Source organism: Tinamus guttatus, unplaced genomic scaffold (assembly GCF_059628265.1).
Source record: "Tinamus guttatus ecotype Peru unplaced genomic scaffold, ASM5962826v1 Tinamus_guttatus_pri_ptg000459l, whole genome shotgun sequence".
Taxonomy (NCBI): domain Eukaryota; kingdom Metazoa; phylum Chordata; class Aves; order Tinamiformes; family Tinamidae; genus Tinamus; species Tinamus guttatus.
This window is the reverse complement of record NW_028288993.1, coordinates 9,810,462-9,835,488: the sequence shown is the minus strand read 5'-3', so window position 1 is coordinate 9,835,488 and position 25,027 is coordinate 9,810,462. Positions and strand designations below refer to the sequence as shown.

General features: G+C 56.6%; 1 protein-coding gene across 11 annotated transcripts in view; it reads right to left on the bottom strand.

The window, feature by feature from the left end:
* NCOR2 (nuclear receptor corepressor 2) overlaps nucleotides 1-25,027 on the bottom strand; it is a 155,300-nt gene that overhangs the window by 9,060 nt on the left and 121,213 nt on the right. For all 11 annotated transcript variants that reach the window (XM_088532512.1, XM_088532511.1, XM_088532517.1 and 8 more), the window contains 17 exons: nucleotides 24,064-24,298; nucleotides 19,707-19,862; nucleotides 19,023-19,162; nucleotides 18,839-18,944; nucleotides 18,031-18,135; nucleotides 16,982-17,085; nucleotides 14,852-15,002; nucleotides 11,169-11,321; nucleotides 10,638-10,724; nucleotides 9,866-10,143; nucleotides 8,713-9,076; nucleotides 6,345-6,572; nucleotides 5,440-5,685; nucleotides 3,733-3,882; nucleotides 3,134-3,274; nucleotides 2,860-3,022; nucleotides 1,842-2,275 (listed from right to left, as the gene is read on the bottom strand). In XM_088532512.1, coding sequence (XP_088388638.1) covers nucleotides 1,842-2,275; nucleotides 2,860-3,022; nucleotides 3,134-3,274; nucleotides 3,733-3,882; nucleotides 5,440-5,685; nucleotides 6,345-6,572; nucleotides 8,713-9,076; nucleotides 9,866-10,143; nucleotides 10,638-10,724; nucleotides 11,169-11,321; nucleotides 14,852-15,002; nucleotides 16,982-17,085; nucleotides 18,031-18,135; nucleotides 18,839-18,944; nucleotides 19,023-19,162; nucleotides 19,707-19,862; nucleotides 24,064-24,298 — 3,241 coding nt within the window. The remainder of the gene's footprint in view (nucleotides 1-1,841; nucleotides 2,276-2,859; nucleotides 3,023-3,133; nucleotides 3,275-3,732; nucleotides 3,883-5,439; nucleotides 5,686-6,344; nucleotides 6,573-8,712; nucleotides 9,077-9,865; nucleotides 10,144-10,637; nucleotides 10,725-11,168; nucleotides 11,322-14,851; nucleotides 15,003-16,981; nucleotides 17,086-18,030; nucleotides 18,136-18,838; nucleotides 18,945-19,022; nucleotides 19,163-19,706; nucleotides 19,863-24,063; nucleotides 24,299-25,027) is intronic.

Sequence of the window (25,027 nt, the reverse complement as noted above, 5' to 3'; positions counted from 1 at the left end):
AGTGCTCTACAAAGAAAAGCCCAAAGGCCAATGCAGCCAACATTGGTGATTTGAAAACTGGAAACCAGGCCCTTCAGACTCCAGGTCCTGCTCCAAAGACACCACAGTGACACGCTGGGGCTCCTTGGCCTTTCTCTGCCTTTGAGCCCCTGGTGCACCTCAACGTGCATCCAAACAGACTGAGCTGGAATGAGGACCATCACCATCTTTGTCAGAGCAAGACGAGCAAGGCACACATGGGCCGTGTTTCTGCAGCCTAGTGCAAAGGACCAAGGTGTCCTGGACTCCCTGAACCCCAAGTCTGACGCTCTGCAGCAAGGGAGACACACGCTGCCTCTCTCCAGCTAAGAAGGTTTGGTAACACTTACGACTTTCGTCTCAACAGGCCTTTAACCTCCTAATGGGAATTCCTAGAACCTGCCAATTCGAAGCAGATCTGGCCCTCGACCCACGGCGCTGATGGAGAGGGCAGGGTTCCCAGCGCGGACTCTGTCGCAGCCGCCCTGACCTCTCACACTGGGGAAGCCTCTCTGGCACGACCTGCCAGGCACCAAGAATTAAGCAAGTCCTTGGAAGCCAAGACCATTGCAATCAGCACATGGATCAGAGAGAAGCCCCTCTTCCTTGGCACGTTTAACATTCAGCTGGAGAAAGCACTGACATCAGGAAATAATGTACAGGAAAAGCTAAGCTGGGCAATGCATCCAGGCCAGAAGCACATCCTGAGCCCTGGATGTTGCCCCGGGATGAGCGAATAGGGAAGTGCAAGGGAGAGCAGCTCTCCTCCCTCAGACCACACTGCCATGCCCTTTCCATGTGTTTTCCATGCTCTGCCCTATTGTGCTACAAGAAGGAGGATTTGGTGGTGCCACCCAGTGCTGATGGCCACAGCAGATGCTGGCAGATGCTCCAACTTGAGGAAGGTGCTTTATTAAATCACTGCAGCTGCCTGCTACTCCTGCACACTGATGGGGAGTCTGGATGAGCGCTCCGGGTGAAGCCGATAGCTCTCTCCAGGGTTGTCCCATCATGATTAGCCCAGACCCTGAATCCAATTCCCTTCCTGCACCTTTTTCTGCAAAAACTTATCCTGCCACGTTTGTGTTGTGTGCAGGATTGCTGTCGAGTGGTTACTGTGGTCAGCTCTGGAAGCAGTTGCAGAGCTCGGCTGGGTTAAGCAATCCCTGAACCTCCCTGCCCACATTTCCCTCTTATCCCACATCCATAGCTAGGGACCCTAAGCGGATCCCGTTCAGCAGCCTGCAGAGCACTTTTGTGCATGCTCCTGCATGCTCCAAGGCACAACTGAGAGTAGGGACGTGCCTGTCTGCTGGCCAGCAGCCCTGTCACACTCTCCTCTCCGCTCGTTTGATTTATTACCCACAACTGTTTCTTACAGACTGCCTGGGAATTTCTAATTATGGGGAAATCAGAATTAGCAAATTGCTATTGTCCGTAAAAAGTAATACCAGGAATTGAATGACATTTGCGAAACAAGCCTTGGCAATGGAAATAATTAAAAGAGGATGGGAGAAGGGAAGATCCCTAAAACACACACAAATAAAAAGCCTGGAATAATGTAACAACTGGGAAGCAGAGAGAGAAACACACTCGGGTTGCTGACGAAGCCAATAGCCAAAACGTGCAACTAAAAATAAGAAATAACAAAATAAAATCAGTTTCAAGCCGCAGATTTGCTCTCTCCTCCCTCCCCTCCGATTCTTTAGCATCACTAGTGGAGTTGTTACTTAGCGAGCCTCCTTCTCGCTGCCCCTTATTGCAAGAAATTTGATGCATGACAATCTCATCTATGAAGTTGGCCGCTGTCGTGGTGGTCTTACCGAGTGCCCGGAGCTCCTGTTCCTGCATTGAAAAGGGTTTACTTTGACTCTTTTCTCTACTGTGCTGCTCAGGGCCTGAGGCTCCGTGCTGCTGGTCCAGGGAGTGATGGTGCTGCTGGCTTTTCCCCTGTCCTCTGCTATAGTGATGAGAAGAACCGGGCCCAGAGGCGGGTAAAGGCCTCGACTCCATGGCTTTAATAGGTGAAGGCGACTGTTCTAGGTTGGCCCCGGCGGGCAGCTTTGAGGTGAATATGTTGTTGTCAGTCTGGGGACGTTCTACCTTGGCTTCTCGGGCCCTTGAGGCCTCTTTCTGTAGCACGGCCGGGTCCATCATGGCTGCGTAGCCGTCCACCGCCCCGATGGAGGAGCGCAGCGTGGAGGCCGAGGGGAAGCCTGCAGTGCGGATCGGCGACGTGGTAGTGGTGGATGAGGATCTGCGAGGAAAAAGAAAAACAGGCAAAGATAAGAGAACCAAGCGGTGAAGGGAACTGCTGCTACTCATTCCCCCACATCAGCCCTGTCCATCCAAGGTCGTTACAGAGCTCCTGCGTGTTGCGTTGGCCCATACTGGAGCAGGTGACAAGGACTCAGACTGAGTCTCCACCACCCACATATCCCTCACAATGGCTGGCCATGGGCTATTTGCTGTCACCAGGATGATTCAAGCGGAGAGAACAAAAACCATGGAACAAATCCCAGAGACCATAAAAATCCCAGACAGAAGGAGGAAACTTTCAGTAAAAGAGTTGGCATCTGTATTTGGTCACAGATAGCCCTCAAGCATCTTCTGTGGTAATAGTTAAAGCCAATAGATAAAGACAAAGAAGAGGATACCCAAATCGGCCTCTGCCTGTCACAACCTTTTTGCAAGCTCCAGTCCTGCTCTCCCTGAGATCGAAGGCCAAGATACCCTCACTCCACCTCAGCGGCGCACGAACCAACGCTCGTGACGTAACCGCCGTGGCCGGCCGCAGCGTGGAGCTGTCGGTGGCGGCACCGGCCCCGGCGGGGGACGTACCGCAGGACGGAAGGTGTGGGGTTCTCCGAGGAGATGATCTTCATGCTCGTGTTGTGGAGGACACTGGGGCGCTGCTGGATAGTCTCGTGGGTGCGGGGGGAGACGGGAGAGTGTTGGTGGCTGTGAGAGTGCGACGACGAACGGCTGCTGGACTGCTCCGTACCTGGGGGCAGGCACAATTTTAGACCTCTTCAGCCCCCCTGGTTACAGTCCCAACCCCACGTCCACCCAACACTGGCCCCGACACATTGTGCCGGGCTCCTCTCCAGCCTACCTGGTCTCCAGATGGGCGCGTGCTCCACGGTGGTGGACGCTAGGATGGACTTCTCGCGCTCCCTCTCACGTTCACGCTCCCGATCCCGCTCCCGCTCAGCCACCGATGATCCCGACTGTTTGGTCATGTGTGTGGGGCCTCCTGAAAAGGAAAGGCAGTGAAAGGACTGCAGGCAGAGCAATTCCCTGGCAGGGAACACGGCCTGCTCTTCATATCACTTTGTCTATGAAGCAGAGAGATAAGCAATGGCTCCATCCAAGGTCACCTAGAGGAGGCCAGGCCAGGAAAACCAGTGTGATGAAGCCCAAACAAGTCATGTAATAGCTATCCTGGCACCTTCTCCAGTGTACAACCTTTATACAAAGCTGTTTGCTATCTGCCATTTCAGTGGAGACTGGGAAAACGTAAGGAAGACTACAACAAGCAAACTCAGCATGGTCCAGAAGCACCTGGTCTGAGGGAAATAACGGTTTGATCCACAAAGACGAATTACTTTGGGCTCCAGATTCGCGCTGGCATGCTGAGCTTATGATCCTGAATAATTTAAGGGACTCCTGCTCGACTATTTTCCTATGGACAAAGCACCCGGCTGGTGTTACCTGGGGAGAGCGGGGAGCTGCTGTGTCGGCTGCCGAAGGTCTGGGGAGGTGCAGGGATGTAGGTGATGCGGTCCATGGTGGTGGCCGAGGTACCAGGCGTGGGGGGCACGAGGACAGGCAGGTGTGGCACTTGGGAGAGGTCAATGATGCCTGGAGAGAGAAGCGAGAGGACTGTCAGGATGACATTGAGCTGCTGCAGCTTGGTCACGTTGGAGCGCGCAGCGACGCTCCAGGAGGTCGACCCGTCCTGCTGCTCCCTGGTGCAGAGCGAGAGGGACCAGCACAGCCCCAGCCACTGTTTGCAAGGGGAAGAGACGCTCCTCGGGCAACCACAGCGTGTCCAGCTGCTGGGAACACTTCAGCACAGGGCATCCTCTCCTGACCCCCTGCCAAGGATGCTTTGTAACAGCTGTCATATGTTCCCCACCATCTCCAAACAGGCTGTTTTTAATTTCATCTGTCCGACTGCACCAAATGGGACCTGATTTTCAATGGCTTGCAGGAATGCCAGGATGTTCCCGTGCAGAGTGAGAGGCTGCAGCTCCTCCTGGCCGGCCAGCCCCAGCCCTCCTGCTGCTCTGCATGCAGGGAGGGCAGGAGGAACCACCCCACACAGCGCAGCTGTGCACGTAGCCCCTCCAGCAAGCTCTGTTTCTTTTGCCAAAAGCCATATATAATACTATTAGCACTTATATTTTCCTTGCCAGGCTGGGAAGCCCTTGCTGCCATGGGCTTTACTTACCCCCATGATGAAAACCTATCACAGACTGCAAAAGACAGAAGCAGCTCTGCAGTTTGGTCCCTTCCCTTCATCTTTCTTACTGTGTTTTATAGGACTTGATCTGGTGCCACATCCTGTGACCCAGCTGCCAACTGTCCCAATTTGTTCCTTCCCTCTTTTGCCATTTCTCCCAGCTCCAACCCGCTCATTTCCATTTGTGCCTCCTGCTGCCTGTCCCGCTCCTCTCCCGCGGGACCCGATGCCTGCGGAAGAGCAGGGCAAGGCAGTGGTCAGGGCACAGTGTCTGCCTGCATCTGTGTGGCTGCGCATCCCCGGAGACCCTGGAGGAGCCAGGAATTTCTTCCTGCCCCCAACTACCAACAGCCCTTTTTGGAGGGGGATCCAACAGCTGTTTGGATGCCTGCAGCAAGTCTCATCATCAGCTTAGCATGGGAAGCAGAAACCAATAACAGAGCTAGACTGAGGGCGAATCTGGGGAGGCAGAATCCGGCTGGTGCATGCCGTGCCTGCCCGAAACACTATCGGATCCGCAGGCACCACAGCCACCCAGCCCAGAGCTGCTTGGGCTCCCCGACGGGCTCTGCAGCAGCCACTGCCTCCCTGGGCGCCTGCTTGGGCTGCGGGATCGCTGCAGTGCCCAGGCTCAGCAACAGGAGCTGCTCTCTCGGCAGCTTTGGGGAGGCTTCCAGGGCCGTGTGGCACTTTGGATGCTGCCTGACATGCAAGCCTATGTCAGGGCTGCATGCAATGAACCTCAAGAAACTAAAGAAAGCAGAAAAAGCAGCAATTCTGCTCCCCAAAGCTGCCAAGCGATGCTACTGCTACAGCACTGGGTGACGCTGGCCCTTGGACCCAGGCGCATCTTTGCAGCGGGCAATGAACTGGTACCTCTGGGTTTGACCCAGCCACCTCTCAAAAGACAGAAATGCCAGGAACCCCCCGGGACAGCGCGGCGCTTGCAGGACCTGCTGCATAGTTGAGAGCCAGGGAGGGTTCGCGGGGCGAGAGGCCGCGCAGCATGTCCGCGCGCTGCGCCATGGCCGTGGCGGCGGCGTTGTGGTGCATCTGCTGCGACGTGATGTAGTCGTTGATGATGGTCTGCCGGTTCTCCATGGCGGCTGTGTCCGGGTACCCCCGGATGAGGTACGGGGGGTAGAGGTGGGGGTACGTGGGGCTCGGAGCCAGGTGCCTCGGCAGGTAGTAAGCAGCGGCTGGGAGAGACAAAAGAGGCAGAAACAAAAGTGGGTTTCCCGAGGGATCAGCTTGTGGGGGGCAGCAGGCAGGGCTGCACGCGGGGGAAACGCGGTGCCTGCCCGTGCTTGCGGGGGACACGTTTGGAGATGTCAGATGCCTGATTCAGCACATGCAGAGCCCGACCACCTGGCCTCGGCTGGCAGGCCCGGCCTTGGGGAACATCAGCTTTCACCAGCTCGCGGAGCAGGAAGCCAGAAGGGCTTTTCTTTTTGCTGTCTCAGGGCCTTCAGCTGCACAGCTGGCAGGGGCTCAGCACGCGCCGCAGACACCAGTGAGGACACAGGCAGCGGGGTGAGCTGGGCGCTGCCCACGCAGCTCCGGCGGGAGCCCCAGCTGGAGCCCAGCCTGGTTTGGATGAGCCTCCCGGCGCTGCAGACCTCTGCGAAGCGTTTGGCTGTGCCTCATTGCACAGCTTATAACAGAGAAGGGCCAAACCGGGCCCCTGTTACAGCAATAAAAATCCAAACTATCTCCTGTGGGCAACAGGATAAAGCAGGTACTAAAGCCAGATCCTCCACGACTGAACCCAAAGCAGTGTTGGCGCAACCTCAGCCTTTTGGAGCTTTGCACGCAAAAGAGCTATCCCAAACCCAGCCTAACCTGCCGCGGAAAGTACCTGCTTCCAGTTGGATTCCCCTGGGGATGGCGGCGGGGTCGAAGGCCAGCGGGATGTGGCCGCGGTAGAGGTCGACGCCGCTCACGCCGCGCAGCAGGTGCTCGTAAGGGGAGATGGGGTGGTGGTGCTCGGGCACCGGGGCGTGCGGGGACTTGGAGTTGCTGAGCTCTCGCGACGTCGGGGGGATCTTCCTGTCCTGGGACACTGGCTTCCCGGCAGTGATGCTCCCTGCAGCAAGCAGAAGGGAATGAATCAGAGGAGACGAGTCCACTGGCCTTGGGGGGACCTTTGGCATCCTGCCTCGCCTGCCACCTCCCAGGACACCACACCAGAGGGGCTGGGCAGAGGGACAGGGCACAATGCGCCAAGCGACTCCATCTTTGCACGCAGCAGCACTGAGAATGTCACTTGCACAAGGGGAGGGACAGACAGCAACCGACCTGTCCCCTTGTCCCTGGTGCAGGCGACACATGGTCTAGCATGAAGCGCAGCCACGGTGCCGGCCGGAGCCATAGAGGCTGGCATCACTGCAGCTGGATGCCAGGTTTGGCTTCTGAAGGGAACAGGGGGAAAAATTTTCCTCTTTATCCACCTGACGGCTGCCCTCCAACAAGGTCTGAGTCCAGCTTCCAAGACAGCAGCTTTCACGCTCTTCCTATCTAGGATCCCTCAGTGTTTCCCAGTGTTGGCCTGGACCCCAGCGGGGCAGTGAGTTTGAGCTCACCGCCCTCGGGTTTGCATTTCTCTGCTCACAGCTTGAAAATCCCCCGTAGCAGGGAGCCCAGCAGGAGACCGATCTGCTGGAGAAGCTCATCCAGGCCCACAGGAGCACCCAACAGCTCCACATCCTCACCCAGCAGCAACCAAGGGGGCAACGCTGCAGGGCAGAACGTGGGGCTGATGAAACACAGTCCAGAGGGTTCAAACACTGGCCGCCCTCCAGAGCCAGCAGCTCTTTCACAACTGGCACAGAGGAGGCTGCAAGGACATCAGGGCCTTCCCTGGGTTTGGCCAGCCCCAGCTGGGCACCGGTGGCCTCATCACCCCTCCGGGGACGAGCATCACCCATCCACATGCCCTGTGAGCGGGCTGGGGGCAGCAGGGGGTGTGGATGGACGATGTCCCGGCTCGCAGGGTTCCCACCACCCGGCTTCCCCACAGCCGGTGTTTACATCCCCCCGTACGCGCGCAGGAAAATCCAGCGCCGCGGTTGTTGACTTTCAGATAACCATGGCTACGACAAGGGTTATGTGAACTGCCACTCCCTCTCCTCTCGCAGACCTCAGGGACTTGGCACGGCTGCTGAAGGAGAAAAAAAATCAAGCCCGTTGCAGAGCAGAAGGAAGGTTTGACCGGTTTGGAAAAGATCCCTTCCAATTTGACCCACGATGGAGGAACTTCTCATTAGAGACTCCTCGGCCTCCGCAGGTTCTTTGCACCCCAATTCCCTGTGAGCTGCAGACACGCAGGATTCTGCTCTCCTGCTGGCGCTTCGCAGAAACAGTTGGGTTTTCCCTTGAGAAACGTCCCCGCAGCCTGGGTGTTGCCTCCCCAGCGTGAGAACAGCATGTTCACCATATGTGCGCATCTCAAAGAGCCTCCGCGCCGCGGCAAGCTTCCCCAAAAGGCAGCTCCTTTCTTGGGGGAAAATGTTGCCTGAGCTACAGAGACAGCAGAAACTGCAGCAACAGGACAGGGCATCCACGAGGGGCAGCCAGAGACCCGCTGTGCTAATGCCCTGGTTCTGAGTGTGTCTCGCCAGGCATTGCAGATCACCAGACCCGAGCGTGGCCTTGTCCCCAGGAGCCCCAGCTCTGGCTCCAGGGACAGCAGATGACCAGCCAACGGAGCAGGAAGACCCTGCCAGGCCCAGCTGAACTGACCAGATCTACCCGCTTAGAAGGGATTAGATGTTCCTAGAGACGAGGCACGCGGGTGCTGAGGTGACAGATGAGGCCTAGACATGCAAGGGAGGCAAATGCTCCCCAGCCTGGGGAAAAGATCATGAAAATCCCCCCCAGCAGTGCACCAAGTCCTGCTTTCCTGCCTGCCTTTAGCAACTGGGGTGCTCTGCATCAATGCTAGGGCACAGAAAATGCTCTCTAAAGAGCATCAGCTCCACAAGCCAGGGCTGAATTCTCCTTTCAGTTATAACTCTGTGGACACGGAGCTACAGGAAAGGTGCTGAGCTCTGGCTGCTGTGACTCAGCCTGCAGCCACAGGGTGAAGGTGGCTGCTGCAGAGAACAGGTTAGACAGGCACCTGCCGGGAACTAGTCGGGACTCCGGTGTGGTCAGCACCACCTTCCTGCACATCCCGCTCCTTCGGCTTGCGTTAAACCCCAGCGCTGATATAGGGGTGGTGGTACCTTCGTGCTGCCGTGGCGTGGATTCCCTCGTGGAGACCGGAGAGCCTCTGTGCAAGTGGCTGCCGAAGGCCGTGCTGTGCCCTGCCTGGTGCTCCTCGTAGGCAAGGGCACTTTGGTGCGGCTTTCCTGGCTCAGGCACAATCACGGGAGCCCCTCTGGCAATGGAGCCTCCCGAGTTTGTCACCGGGCTTGGCCTGTTTTTCAGGCTCTCTTCGAAAGCTCTCTCCAGATTCCTTGCGTCTTGCATGATGTCCAGTGAGTGCACAGAGTGAAAAGTCCTCCCAGGACTGCCGATGATGGACCGTACGTCGTGCTTTTTGGTGCTTGTTGAGGACGAGCTGCTGTCATACTTCAGCGGGGTACCCTGGGGACAAGAGGCAGAGCGAGGGGAGGTCAAAGGGCAGAGCAGACAGGGATGCAGTGGTCACCCACAGCATTCAACAGGGCTTACACTTCCCAGTTCAGTGGGACCATACATCAGCAACACCAATTTGCTTGTCAATGGCAACAGCCACCAGGGAAGCAGGGATGACAGGACGGCAGTGAGCAGGGCAGGGTGGGGTGCTCCTTTTGCACGCCTTGCTGTGCCCCAACAGGATGGAGATGAGTCACTGCTAAAGGCTGTCTGTGCCCATCACGCCTCTCTCCTACACACACTGCGAAATGAGGTAGAACTACCAGGTGCCATGGGAACCCTCCAAATATTTGGAGCTCAACATGAGACAGCGAGCCACGTTTCACCCTATGCAATAGCCTTGCTGGGTTGCCCATAAAGGGAAGAGGCCAAGACTGTGTATATCCAGAGTCACAACTGCTGAGGGCATGGGGTAGACTCTGGCCTGGAAGAAGAGCCAAATTTGGCCTCCTGAGCACGCCTGCATGGGTGGAGAATCGCTTTTCTAGCGTGCCGAGGAGGGCCTGAGCTCATTCCCCTGAATTTTGTATTTATGTGCTGGGGAAGGATAGGAAAGGATAACGAATATCCAAGCAGATACACATTCTGATCAGTGACCCATTTGCAGCTTCAGAAGCTCTCTCTTCTCTCCTTTAAACTTGGGAACAGTCCCCTAGGATCTGTGCAAGGAGGACAGCTTGAGTGGGACGGATCAAACCTGTGGTGCCATGTGCCATATGCTGTCCACCCTAGACTCACCTGTGTAATAGAGCCTTCCTTCAGAGGCCTGGTCAGAGAGATGTCCGGCGTCCGCCTCAGCTCTTCCCTGGGGATCTCATGGATCGATCTTCCCGCTTCTTTCACCGTTGCAACCAGGCCTTCATGGGCTGGTTTCATTTTCAGGGGAGTAAGGCCCTCGTGAGACCTGACCTTGTAGGCATCAGATAAGTCCCTTGGTGGAGTGTTTTCCCTCTTGAGCTGTTTGGCTTCTCTTCTGAGGTAGTCCTCATGGGCCTCCACATAGGACCGAGGTATTCCTGCAAGCCACCCAAGAAAAGGATGCAATGCAGTGATCCCCCAGCCAGACACTGGGCTCTCAGTCCCCAGGGGATGCTGAGGCCAACGGGATCTCTAGCTAATGCACATTGCTCAGGGATTGGTACCCAACCCAGCATACACAGCAGCTATATCACTAGTGCAACAGGACATGCTCACTTCTACTGGCAGTTTCTGGACCCATTTTGCACTACTCTAAATCTGCCTTCATGTGGGTAGCTGAGAATTTTACCCCTGACTTCAGTGGGAGCTGAGTTAGGCAGAAGTTGAGCAGGACTCAAAATTTCTCTCTGACCACACAACTGAGGCTGTAGAGATCTGCAGTTTGGACCATAACTTTGGTTCTTCATGCTCTAACTTGGCATATGAGGGGCCTCACGTGTGAGAACATCGTGGTGTAGCAGTTTTTACACCTTACCTCTGGCTGTGGCCTGTTGCCTTGTTCTGGCCACAGAACAATGTGTGCTGGCATTACCTTGTGTTATTGAGCCCCGGATGTGATGCTGTTCCTTCAGGTTATGAGGACTGTGTCGGTCTGGAGGGATCGCCCGACCCATTAGACCTAGAACAGATCCAAGAGGAAATGCTGGGTTGTGACACAGAAGTCTGTTTACAAAGAACACACAATAATGGTGCTACCAGAGGATCTTGAGACAATGAAAAAAAAAAAAAACAATTTTAAAATGACTTAATTTCTCTTTTTAAAATGTGTTGCCTTTTTGTAATCCTGGAACTGAAATAACTAGGCCAGAAAGCAAAGGCAAATGGGTGAGTGCATACTCCTTGCTTTTCCATACTGTCCTGTTAGGATGTGCCATGGGATATAACTAACCACTGTTATAGTAATTAACTAACACTAGCTAATAGTAGTCGGGTGGCACATAAGGCACATCCTAACGATAAGAATATAGATGTGGGAATTTGCATAGAGTAGACCAGAGATAAGATGGGCTTTCTGCATCTCACTATGGGTACTGAGCTGGTGAAAGGTTTCACCCAGACCCACCTTCAATGCTGGCAGATAATGGATCACGGGCTGATAAACCCCTGCTGATCCTCCCCTCCATCATATCGTAGGTCCGCTTGGTTCCCGTGGGCTCGTGCGAAGCTCCCGAGCTCCTGCTGTCTTCTTTGGGACACTGAGAAGCAGCAACACCACCTGGGAAAGGGAACACAGAGAAGCAACATCAGGAGCACGGAAAGTCGGGACTTGCTGAAGGAGGGCGTTTACTACTGTTTGCATGTTTTGCTGAAAGATCAGATCCTATCTGAACAACAGCCACTGTTTGGCACTGCAAGTAACATCGCACAAGGTTGGCTTCCAAGAAATTCATCTGATGTCTTCTCTCCTCCCTGCCTGCCTCAGATTCCAAGTCCTGTTCCTCCTACTTGGGTAGGAGCATCCACCCTGCCCAACACCCTTCCTCCCCCTTGCTGGCTAGATGTAGGCAGTGAGACATCATGGAGCAAGCTCAGCTCTGCTGTAAGTAGCTGTAATTCCCACTGAACTTGGCCCTGTGATTCTGGGGATTTTTTTTCCTGTTTGTTTTGATTTCTGCTAGACACCTACTGCTTGGGATGTTGTCCAGTCTTAACATTTGCTGAGACACTCCCTGGGTGAGAAAAACAGGCAAAAGAGGGGGTGAAGCAAAGCAGAGAAAATAAATTCTTTTGAAACAGCAATGAGTGTGCGTGTCCAGGACGGGCAGCGAGAAGCCCCATACAGCAAAACAGGACTGAGGGAGCCAGTCCCGGACTTGCCACACGACACCGACCACGGGCTCTTCCGAGGCTGGAGGAGGTTCTTACACAAGCCCAAGGTGCAGGAGTTCTCCCGCGTCGCCGGCACAACCCTGGCCGTACCGGGCCGTGCCAGGCCGTGCCAGGCTCCCCCGGCGTGATGGGCTGCACGGCACAGGCTGCCTGCTCTCGGCCTCTGCCCTGCCAAATCCATCCCATCCCTGCCGTCCAATTTCCTCCACCGAGTGCTGCAAGCTGTGAATTCACCCAGCGCCTTCCGAGCCAGCTGAATGCCCCGTGTTTATGTAACGAGCTCCAAGCTATGATGTTGGCTTGGAGAGATAAATGCTGCTGCCCATTATCCCTGGCCTGGTCTTGCCTGCCAAGAAATGCCTCTGCCCTGATCCTCCTCTTTCAGGGGAAGAGAATGTGGGTTATACAATTAGAGAAAAAGGAGAAGTTAAAAACATTATTTCCATCGTGGCAAATTGGGAACAAAAGTTCTCTTCTGCCAAACCAGCAATTAATAAAATGGAATCATTACAACCTCACACCCACTACCAGTTTCCACAGTCAGCATCCGCTCAGTCTAGAAAGGATTTGGGGAATGTTCTGGGAAACAGGCGGTGGATCTGTCCCCGAGCTGCTGTCTCCATCTCCTGCAGCGGGATGAAGCCGCGGGCGATGGTGGGGAAGCAGCTGGGTACCCCGAGGGGGTGACGATCCTGCACGCTGGTGTCACGTCTGCTGCCAGCAGCCCCTCTGCACAGGGGACACGGTCCCGGGGCCCTTTTGTGCTGTGGGGAAGCAGGAGGAGGGCGCCCGGGAGGAGAGGGGCTAAGCAGAAAGGAAACCGCTCGGCAAACGCGTCCCTCACCTTGCACAAGCCGTTGGCAATCACAGGCGGAATGAGAATAACCAATCTAGCACAATTCAGCTCGCACATGCTGCAGGATCTCAGCTCATTACAGCCCTTTTATTTTAAGCACCCTCATGACACTAAAGAATTTGCAATTTTTTTTCTGCCTGCCAAAATTCATAATCACCAACCATTTGAGTCTTTTAATTTCACTTATTTATTTAATCTTTTAACTCTTTCTCTTCCGTACCTCTCTGCCAGGATGCCACCAGCGATTCGGGATCTCAAGGACAGGGTGCTCTTGGTCCCTACACCCACACCTCGCACCAGGGGAAGCTGGTGCAGAAATGACACCTGGCAGAGGAACCGAATCGCCCCTCGGGGCTTCCCTCCATGCAGACGGAAGAAGACCCGGCCATCCCAGCGGGATGGGGTACCTGGCCCTTCCCGGGTCTCCCGCAGTACTAGGAATGCACTCCTCATTTCAAGGATAAGCCAGAGCCGAAGCAAGGACACGTGCGCTGGGAAACGGGCTGAGAGGTGCCAGGCAGCACGCAGCCCATTGCCGACACCAGAGGATATTGGTGGGATAGGCCTGGGTTGGGATGTCCCTGGGGCAGGACCTGCATGGGAGGCAGGGTGATGGGCAAGGGGAAGGAGTCAAGGCTCCAGGTTTCCTTTCGTTGCCCCAAATGGCAGCTCAGGGGCCGCTTCGGGCACGGGTGGCCGTCGCCGCGCCAGCCCTCGCCTGGCCAGGAGCCCCATGGTGGCACCGCTTTGGAGACCTGCCTCGTTCCACTCTCAGCCCGGGCAGTCTTGATCAAAACAGCCTGTTGCACAAACGAGCCCCAAAACTCCTCCTGCCTCCTCCTTGGGACGAATCCTGCCAAGCATCCCAAAGGGCACGGTGACACAAGCCTCCTGCTGTGACCTTCTCATCGGGAGGAGAGCTGACAGCAGTAGCGGGCAGGCAGAGGAGGCAGAGCTGCAGCTGCAGCCTGGCCAGACGCTCTGCACTGGCCACTTTTATGTTGAGGCACTGGGGCTGAGAGTCCCGATCAGATGGGACTGGCAGGAGGGGGTCTCCATAACTCGGGGCATCCTTGTCCCTGCTCTGGGGGGAGAGGAGTCGGGCTCCCTGCCAAGGGCAGCTGCAGCCTGGAGATGCCTGATCCAGCACGCGGTGACAGGCGAGCATGGAGGAGCCCTTTCCAGCTCTGCTGGAGTTGGACATCTGCTTATCTCTAATGGAAGCCACCAGGGCTCGCGGAAGGGCTTTTTTGGCTGGTGCTGCTATGCGAGGAGCAGACGCAGAGGCGGCGGGAGCAGCTGGTGCTGGATGCTGGTACTGTGACCATGGCGAGGTGGCCGTCACCGCACAGCGCTGGGGACCCCTAGCAGCCCCTCGAGAGGAGCCCAGTGCCAGGCCTGCCTGCAGCCCTGTCTGCTTGGCTAGTCCGCTCCTTGCACGGGCAGCGGGTCAGCCTGGCTAATGAGAGATGCTGAGCATGGGGCATGTGGCTGGCACATGCACGGGGTGCTGCATGGGGCTTCGGGGCTGCAGCACCTCCAGGCGCCGGGCCGTGGCAGCAGGCCAAGCATCCCTCGGGATCCGGAGATCCTGGGGAGCAGGCAGCGGGAGGCAGGGAAATCGAGGCAGGGAGCAACTGTGTCCCGAGGGGATTCCCGCAGGGCAGCAGGGACGGCCCAAGGTGCACATGCTACATGTAGAAAATCCAATATCCAAATAAACCTGCGCGCCAGCCGTGCTCGCTTCCATCCCATGGGCACCACGTTGAGCCCGGCCGCGGGCAGTCGGCCACCAAGGGCTGCCACGTGTCCAGCCCTGCTGCCACGGGTCCTGTGGTCTCCCCACACCAGGCCGAGCTCCGCGAGCCGGCGCCAGGGCGAGAGCCGCCGCATGGGACAGCGGGAGCCGCCGTGCAGGCCGGAGGGATGCGGGGTGAGAAGGGACAGCAGCGAGACCGGAGGCACCACGCGAGACCGGCTCCCCTGCGCCAACCTCCCCTCGAACAGCTCCCGCATCCCAAGCGTCACCCAGCCCGAACAGCCAGGGGACACGGACTTACCGTCGTAGGAGAGCACATGGCCTTTCTTCCCTTCGTAAATGACATGTCCCTTGGGCATGGCATCCTCTCTCACTTTCTCTGCTCGGCTGGGGCTGTCTTCTCCGATTATCCTGGTAATGGTTCCTTTGTACAGCACTTCTGCTGGGGTGCCCTTGGAAAGCCACCAAGATCCATATTTAACAGTGTCACAAGCAATTAAGCAAGCAAGCGCTCGCGCACACAGGAACACTCTGTTCCAAAAGGGAGGCCGGGCGGCGGGGCGAGCGCGCCCGGCCTCCGCTTCCTGCCGCGGCCAGCAGCGAGAAATTTGCAGCTTAATTATTGATGAGGACAATAACGATGAGCGGTAAAAAGGTACGTGATTTGTGCAAGGTTGCTGGGAAGAGGCCCAGGGGAGCGAGGGCAGCGCGGAGGCGGCAGGGACTGGGCGCGAGGAGCCCGGTCGGCCCCAGTGCCGATGGCCACGCTCGCCCTGCGCCTCGGGGAAGCCCAGAGCAGCAGCTCTTTCCCCCTCTCCTTCCCTGCACTTTGCACAATAAGCTGCTCCAGTCTCCCAGGTGTGCAGAGTGGCCGGCATCAGTCCCCACCTCTCCTTCAAAGCCCCCGCAGATGCACGTCCTGGAAGACCTCACTGATGCTTAGCACCCCCCTGCGGCCACCACAGCCTCGCCAAGCGTGGCCTGGATTCCGAGGGGCTGCCAGGGACCCGTGTGGTCCCTCTCCTCATCACAGGGACAGCAGTGGGAAGCAGCTGTCAAAACTGAGCCCTCCATCAACACCCACCTAACTGGGAAGCTGTAGGAGCCTTTTGTCCAGAGCCCTGTGCAGTGGGAGAGAGCAGACTGGGCATGGGCACGTTCTCCTTCCCCGTGCAAGGCAGGGGATGCTCAAGGCAGCACCGGCATCTTGGGTGTTTTATGCCAATGCTTGGGAAGACACTATCTCCTTGCCCCAACTTGGAGATATCTTTGCTCTGCGTCTGCCAGAGCCCCAGGTGTCCCCCTGGCCTTGGGGACGAGCCAGCGCGCGGGGTCGACGCTCCGGCCGTTCGCACAACACCCGGTCCCGGCTTTCCCGGCGCGGCCGTCCCAGCCCCAGGTAAGTCGCCTTCCTTCCGCGGACGTGCTCAGAGGGGATTTGAAAGCAGGTGATGACAGATGGTTTCAGAGCAGAGAGCATATATTCAAGATCTGCCTTCTGCGAACTGGATGAGTAATCCCAGATCACATATCAACTCCGGTACCGGGAGCTGCTGCGGGAACGGGGGCTGCTCCGGAGCGGGACGAGAGGGAGGCAGCCCCACGGGCCGCCGTCTCCAGGCGCCTGCAGGTACCGTCCTCGTGGCTGCAAGGGGCAGCCGCAGCTCCAGCTGGTACCTCATTCCCGAGCCAAAGGAATTCTAGATGGATTCATTAGCTGGGTGTAAACCAGGGTCTAAAGAACCCCCCTGCTCATCTCCTGAGCTTCATGCTCACCCCTCACTTGCCATAGCTGCCAGAGCAGCTCACAAGGGCATGGAGCATGAGCTGGGGTATTTCCAGTCCTCAAACACCCACTTCTGGCAGCTGTTGGGCACAGGGCACCGGGCAAACTGTGCCTTTGCTCTGCCCCAGGACTTGGGCCCAGCCTCCCAGGGCCACAGGGAACATGCTCAGCCTCCTTGAGGGAGGCGGTCAAAAACCTGAGCGCAAGTGGCTTTAAATATCTAAACGATGGCCAGATAAAATCCCCACAGGACACAGATTTTTCTTTCTCTTTTTTTTTTTTATGCTCTCCACTCTGTTACCAGATGAGCAATAACTCACACCGCAAAAACTATTGCCCGCTTGCCAGCTGCTCCTCCGAAGATGGATGGGGGAGATTAAAGCCAAAGCATCTTCCTGCTCGAGAGAGCCTTTGGGCAGGACCTACAGCACGGCGCGCTCAGCCCTGGCAGGAGACCTCGTTACCTGACGTGCCCCTCGCAGCCTCCCCGTTCCCCTGCCAGGGCCAGCCCCTCCACCCGTCTCCTCTTTGCTGCGCTTCCTTGTGCTGGCAGTGTTTTCCCAAGAGCACTTAAAGCTGCTTTTTTGGGTTCTGGGCAGCTATTTCAAGCCAAGGGGATGGCAAGGGTTACGCCAAGGCACTTACATGCGTGATGGACCCTCGGTATGTGATGGGAGACTCCGGAGGGGGCCTGGATGTGGGGGTTCCCTTGGTGATGCTCCCTCCTGAGGCAGGGCCGAGGGAGGTACCTGTAAGACACAAGAGTTGGTGGCCGGATTTGTCACGCAGCCCAAAATCCTGCAGGGTGGAGAGCGCTCCCGGCTAAGCCGGAAGGATCCAACCCAACCTCCGGGCAGGGGAAGCCCTCAGCACCACTTCAGGCTAAATCCAAGGTCTTGCACAGCCCTTCCCACCGCGTCCCCCGGGGGACCTTGCTGAGCTCGGAGCACGAAGGCGGAAATAACATTCTGGGTTATTCTGAGGCCACCCTCTCCCTGCTGCCTTCAGGAACGGGCCGGGCAGATTTATAGGCCCAGCAGAAAGGACGGCCTGTGTCAGCCTCTCCTGATATGATCAGAGCAGATCTCCAAAGAGATGCAGCGCGGGGTGGTTTGAGTTCACTCGTGTGTTATTTGCCCTGGGCTGGTGCCAATCCACTGTACTCCCTGCATCTGACTGCATTCGTCGGGGGTTTTCACAAACCAGAATTTGCACTTAAAAGCATGGCTTGTGCACTTGCTTTCTTCTTCTGAGCTACGGGGAGAGCAAAATGGGAGGGCTCGATTTAAATGAAATGTGGTCCCAGCCCAGCTGCAGCACTAATAGTGAGGAGCCTGAAAAGCAATTAACGGCATTTAAACAGGTCTCGCTTTGCTGTCTTGAGCAACGATTGCGAGGTGCCCCTTAAACAGAAAAACAGAAAATTCCCGCCAGCATCGACACCCGAGGCCTTGATTCTGGGAGATGGCTGGAAACATCTTGGCATCCATCGGAGATGTTTTACAGACCTATCCAGCCACCTCCTCTGGGAATCCGGCCATCAGGAGAGCAGAGGGAAAGAGGCACCTTCAGCTGGGCAGAAACCCAGGAATCAAATTAGGACTTAGCAGGCGGGCAGAGCTGGCGGCGCTTGGCAGCGCCCGCACGTCGTCCCTGCCGCCGTGCGCCGTGTCCCGCGCCTGCTCCGCACTCACCCCGCAGGATGGAGCCCTCCTGGGCTGGCTGCATAACCAGACTTTCCGGCTGGTTGGCCTGGCTTCTAGGAGAAAGTTGTTCCTGCTTTACTCCAGGAAAAGGCACTGGAAAACATTAACCACGTATCAGTTAGGGCATGGCCCGGCAGCTCGGGGCCTTCGCGGCTCCCCTTGCTTTTTGCAGCTGTGGCTCGGGACTTGCACAGTTTGCACCTCCTCAGTGGGGGTTTCTGACACCCCCTTGGGCACTGGAAAGGGCCGAGGACCACGGTGCTATCAGCGAGCGGGTAGGGATGTGGGGGCTGCCCTGGTGCCTCCTCGCACGGCTCCCGTTGTGGGGACGGGGTTTCCTCCCTGCAGCCTCAGTTGCCCAATGCCTCGTGCTGTTAGGAAACACTTCCAAATGTGCAGACTAAACACTTTCTTTGTTCACTTCAGGCCGTTTACTCTTTATCCTACCAGCCTCGGAGAACGGCACTATATTTCCTTCCTTCAATTACGGCCGTAGCTGGAGGGTATTTATAGCTGGGGATGTGTTCCTGACAGAGCTGCCGCTTCCCTGCGCTGCACGAATTTAGCTCCCTCCATCTCTTCTCTCCCAGTGAACTAATCCTTTCATCCTCTTATCAGGTCTGGTTCCTTCTGCATTTCCTTGGCTTTCGTGGTGCTTCTCCTTTCCCGAGCGAGACACATTGGGCCACAGCACACAGGCCATCAGGGTTGATGCGAAGCCATCACAGACAGGCAAGCCTGAAGAACAACCCACAAGTGCCCTCCCCGCAGCTCGTGATGCCTCCCAGTTCCTTACCCAGTTTCTTGGGGTCCATGGCCAGCGGCAGGCCCATGGTGATGGAGCCAACGGGAACCTTGGCGTGCTCGGAGCTGTACGGGGTATGGAGCTGGATGGGCATGCCCTGGGACACAGGAGGAGAGGTCAGGACGTGCTCCCAGCCCCCTGCGAGGGCTCTCTGTGCTCGGCCCTGCTCCCTTACCTGCGAAATGGACCCGACGGGTCTCTCCAGCACAGAGGGATGCTTGGTGGAGGAGATGAGGGGAGGAGGGTTCGAGATGCTCGTCAGCCTTTGCAGCCCGGACCGAGAACTGTCATGCAAGTTTAGTGGGATGGGGTGTCCTGAGGGGGGAAACACAGTGTTAGCAAGGCCAAGGAAAGACAAAGCAGCAGCATGTAAAATATGAACAAAATAGTGCAAATGTCTGAGCAAGGAGGGGATGAATATGGGAAACTGGCTGGCTGTGACCCTGGCCTGGGACCCGAGCTGCATCATGACTTTCCAAAGTGGAATAGCTTCAATTACTGCATCCAACCTCTGAGCCCTGCAGCTGGGGAGGGACAGCAGGCTGGGAGCAAACCTGGGCAGCTGTGGACCGAGGTGGCCGTGGGGCCACCTGTGTGTCCCCTCTGTCACAAACCACGTTCCCAACCAGACTAGCTGGTCCTTCTAGGACCTCAGTGCTCAACATGGGGCAAAACCAGAGGTGTCAGCGGGTTTGTGCTGCAGCCTCTTTGCCCACCCAGGAAGAGAAGGGCTGCACTGATTTAAGCGAGTGATCTGTGATGCTGGCTGCAGTCGCAGCACCGGTCCCCAGCCTCGGGCCACCACAGACACGCACAGCCAGACAGCGCGCACGTGCCCACGGGGACGGCATCCGCTTGCCTGGAGGGTTGTACTGGAACAAGTGGGGCTCCGCCTGGGGAGAGGTTTTTATCACATCCCGAGGGTAGGACAGCACAGGAGGCCAGCACGAGGCAGCCGTCTGCTCCGCGCTGAGCTTCTGAGCCTCTGCGATGGACGAGAAATGCGCTGGCTTTTCTGCAAGGGAAACAGAAAGGGAACGGTTTGCCGATTGACCCGAGATGCCCCACGGACGTGTTGTCTCGGTGTGGAGAGCCGGGCACAGCGCCGGGAACCCGCGCGCTGCCAGCACCGCAGCATCGCTCCAGCACCCGCCTCCCGCACGCTTCTTCCTTCTTCTTCTTCACTTCTTCCTTCAGCTTCCTCAAGCCTTTGCCTTCATCCGTGTTAAAACACTGGGTTTCTGTACTCAAACTGTCGGGACACGAGGCTGCCCCCAAAGCACCAGCGTGGCCCATCTGCCTTCGCTGCACAGCCTGGTCACGTCCTATCAAACCGCACACGGGGCTGGGGGAGCCCTGGGCGCACAGTCCCCCTTCCCGCTGCAGGGGACAGCGGGGAGCAGGGACATGGAGGTAACCAGCTCATTTCCCAACCACGCTGCAACACAAAAGCTGGTCCCTTCCTAAAGGATGGCTGCCGATTATAAACAATCTGCAGGCTGCTGGAAGAGACCAGAAATAAAGGCGTCAGCTTGTTGGACAACCAGGGAATAGCTCACTCTGCTTGGAGTGACCAGATGTTCGCTGAGCACCTGGGACAACTGTGTTTTATGGCACAGTCAAAGGCAAATGAAGATCAAGAGGAGCTTGCGGGCGCGAAGGCGGGATGCCTCCGTGGGGAGCGGGGTTGTGTTTTGTTCCAGTGCAAAGCACCTGGGCCCGAGGCAGGAAAGCTTCCTGAAATTACCTGGCTTGTTATCCTGGATACCACACTGGGTTCACCCTGACTACAAAAAAAAAAAAAAAAGGTGGTTCAGTGCCAAAAAGTGCCTATAGTGCACAGGAAATCCCACTTGGGATGTTTAAAGAGCAGCTCCCTGCTTGTCCCGAGCACCAAACCCTGGCCGTGCTCTGCACAGTGCTCCATGGGGAAGAGGCACTTCGGCTGCCACGGGGGCAGCCTCGCAGACAAACGCTCTGCTGAGCAGATGGATGAGAGCCTTCTCTTGAATGGATTACAGGCAGGTTTGGGAGGATTTGCTTTTAATCGATAAACACTTAATTTTGCACTGCCCTTTTCCCCCAGACCCACCTGTGTAATGTCTGGAGTGACCAGAAATTAGAAGCCAGGCAGTAAACAATAGCAATCACAAATGAACTCAGCCTTTAACCATCAATTTTTGATAAAAATAGATGCCTGAATCCTGCTAAGCTTAATAATAGGGCAAGTAGATTATCAGAGGCCCAATTTAATGAGGCTTTACTGCATTATCGTTATTAATGCTCAGTGTACTCAGAAGCTGGGAGATTACTCTTGTCCTCTTCAGTGAGACAAGAAATCCATTACGAGCGCGCAGCGGTGCCCGGCGCACTCAGCTGCAGCCCGGCGGGGCTGGACCGCTCTCTTCCCACGCCAAATCCCTGCCAGGATCCCTTCATCCCCCCAGGATGAGGGGCACCCAAGCACATCCTCCAAGGCCAGTGGAGATGGGCCCGGGACACCGCGTTGGAGGCTCTCCCTGATTTTCCCCCTAACGCTGCTGGTTTTCCAGCCCTGCAGCGCATGGGAGCGCAAGCTGGGATGGCAGCCTGAGGATGCTCCTGGAAGCCAAGGCAGCGCGAGCCAAGCTTTTGTGCACCCTGGATGGCTCTTGGAAAGATGCGTCCTCCTCCCCTCCCCATGGGAGCTGTTCCCTCCCCTGTGCTCCTCTGGAGCCTATGAAATGTGGCCAGTTCCTAATTGCCCTCGCATTAGAGGGTGGCTATAACTCATCCAGCTTTTGATAAAATAGCACTTACACGGGGAAGAGAGAGTTCCTATTACCGTTTATCAAGCCCCTGGAATCGGAGCGAAGGAGTCAGAGTTTATACGATCCGTCATCCAAATTAATGCTCTTGGCTTCCCATCTCCTACCGGGGCCAAATGAAACACAACTAAATCAGCACAAAACAGCCCGCTGGCTTTCAAAGCGCCGAGCGATAACCCCAGAAACGCCCGGCGGCTCCGCGAGGGGGAAAAGGGATCCGTGTGCCCGCGGGCAAGACGCGCGCGGGGCCGCGAGCAGCCCGCGCGCCGGGCAAGGCAGGGAGGGCAGCGCGGCCTCCAGGAAGGTAGAGCTCCCTGGCCGCCCTCCAAGCCGATACGGATCCAGCCGGGGGCCTGCGAGGCAGCCAACGCCTCGGCCAGGATGTGTGCAAGACTTTGCTTTGAAGCGGATCCAGGGCGCTGCGAAGGATGTTGATCTCCGGAGCGGTCGCAGGAGTTCAAGCTCTCATAGCGGGCAGGGCCTCGCCGATGCGGGGACGGGAAAGGGATACCTGCCTGGAGAAGCTCGCGCCTCGCTCGGAGGAGGCCGTGGGACGGAAGGGCTGCTCTGGTCAGGGCTCTGCTGGCAGCGCCGGCTCCCCCGTTGGACGCGTTAACCAGCTGGACCGCGCGGCTATCCCGATCCTGAGCCGTGATCCCCTCTGCCGAGGGGCAGGGACTGCCCTGAGCTGCTGAGCGAGTCAAAACCCGTGCCGAATTCAGGAGCACGGGATGGGGAGATCACACAGACGTGGCCCACGGAGATCTCCGCATCCCTGCTAATGCCCCCATGCCAACCCACACAACCCCTCGGCCACCACACCTGGGTGGCACCACACGTGTGCACCTCGCAGGTGGGAAACAAAATTAGTTTCAGTACATGGAAGACTCAAAGCATGACGAAGTGTGACAGCAGAGGCAGCCCAGAGAATGAAGTGCTTGATGCTACTGGTGCTTTGGGAAGAACGAAGCTGTACAAAATCCACTTGGATGTTAGACTCGCATTTAACGATGATGCCAACAGGCGACGGTAGCGGAGAAGTTCAGCTCCAACCTGTGAAACCCTGCACTATGCTGAATGCAAACAAGGCTGCCTGATTTCAAGCTGCCTTCCTTTCCCGTGGCCAGACGCCAGCGGTGAGGAGCTGCAGGTTCAAGCACTGGCTGTGCCACACAGCACGCCGGGAAGCTGAGCCGCGCGGGACGGGCCGGTCTGCGAAGGAAGAGCTCAGAGCGGAGCACCCGCCGCGGCAGCGGGCGCTGGAAGGAACCCCCTCTGCCTGGGTCACAAATACGAGCCCGTCAGAAAAAGACCAGCTGGAGGCTTTACTGCGCGGGAGGCAACTCTGTGACATGTGGCGGGCTGCCTTCCTCTCCAGGTGAGCAGTTACCCAAAGGACGTTGCTGCTTGAAGAACATCATGGCCTGGCCACGGCAGAGCAGACCGCGGAAATCCTGGACGAAGTGCGAACTAGCGCATCCATTTTCCAGCGCTGACCCCAATCCAGGTAACATTCTCCTTCACCCTCCAACTCTGAATAAGCCGGTAAAGTTTTCCAGCTGCATTCAACCACCTCCTATCCTGGGGCAGAATCCACTACCAGAGATGTCACATTCACAAAGCCTGAATTCCCCACTCCTTGACTGTGCCACTGGTGACAGTGCCACATCTTCACACCTGACAGCTCACGAGCTCTAGTCTCTAGAAGCCACCAGGCCCCCAAACAGCTCAAGGGTCCTTTGAAGTGCAGACCGGCCATGAGGGACAGGGACACAGACTTTGTACTGGAACAAACTGACGCTCCGAGGAAAAACACATTTAGAGGATGGCCTCATCATGACTTCCCAATTCTCCTTAACCTTGATCCCCAGGTGCTCAAGCTAATAACACTTCAGATGCTCTTTGGTGGGAAACTCTGAATTGCTCATTAGGCAGCCAAACCACATCAGAGCTATTCCGGGGAGAAAGCACTGGGAATCTTTACAGGAACCTTTGGACTCCGAGTCACAGTATTAGCATTGATTTAAATGAAATAATGGTCCCTGCTGAGCATTAAAAGCATTCTTTATAAAAAGCCAGCAAGGTAGAAAAGAGTCATTGTACCCAGAGCCCTGGCATCCCTCCAGGTCCCTTTGCTCTCCAGTGAATGGCAGAGACGCTAATAAAGGCAATCTTCACCTCCTCTGCATTCGACACTGGCCCGGTGTTTGCTGTGGGCTCAGTGAGACATGATGTACTGTCTAAGGAACACGGAAAATCAGCCGTGCCTCCCTGCTCCTGCTTCGAGATGCTATTAAGGAGCTTTCAAGGGCTGAAGCAAACTTCCACCCGAGAGCAGGCAGGCTGCGGTTGCAAACAGCCGCCCCACGCGCTCGTGTGGGTAAACACAGCGGGACGCGGAGCCCCTACCTTCCTTGTCCCCGCCGGCCGGGCTCCTGCTCTTCCCGCGGGGACTGCTGCTGGGCGCCTGCGGCTCCTTGTCGGGCTGCTGCGGGGCCTGCGGGAGCTTCCCCGGGGGCACGTCCTCGCGGGCAGACTCGTGGGCTTTAGTGATCTGCTGCTGGTAGAGGGCCAGGGCATGGGGAGGCACCTGAGGCTTCACGCTTCCGCTCTGCAATATCCCCTCCGAGAAACCTTCGGAAATCTGCGGAATAAGAGGGAGAATTGGTGATGCTCGGCATGTGCTGCGTGATTCTGCGATTCGTTTCTGTGATTCTGTACTGTTAATAACCATAGTAGTCTTCAAGGAGATGGAAAGTTGTTCTTCTGAGACATGTCTGCCCCACACTATCACCACCAGCCTTGCCATCCCGACCAGTGCTCCAAAGCTCCCCAACCGCAGGAGGTTAAAACAAAAACACATGTATTTCCTGCTCCCACAAGAGTATCAGATCTGTTCTGGTGACACCACGAGAGCCTCGGATTTGCCTTGTTTAAAACCTCGGACCTCTAGTTAAGTGTTTACAGATTTTGCAAGAAATTACATTACAGCAGACAGATCTTAAGCTGTGACATGGAAAACTGAGAGCACATCGGGAACAGATCCTGCCTGGAAACTCCAAACACAGCACATGAAATCAGGGACTTCTTCCCTCCCCACCCTCCTAATGCTCCTCCTCTCGTGCTGAACTTGACCCTGAAAACAGTGGGGTACTTTCTGTCACCTCCCAAGCTACAGCACCAGGAGAAACGATCGGCCTGGGAAAATGTGCAGTCTTTCAGTGCTACTTCATAGCCAGAAAGGGGGAATACAGAGTTTTGCAAAGAGGAACAGCATAAATGCCTCCTACGTGTTACTACAGCTCTCAGTGAACCCGCCGTAACGCCCAGGTCCTCAGTGGACTGTTTATTATTTGTGTTGTGGTCTAGCAGT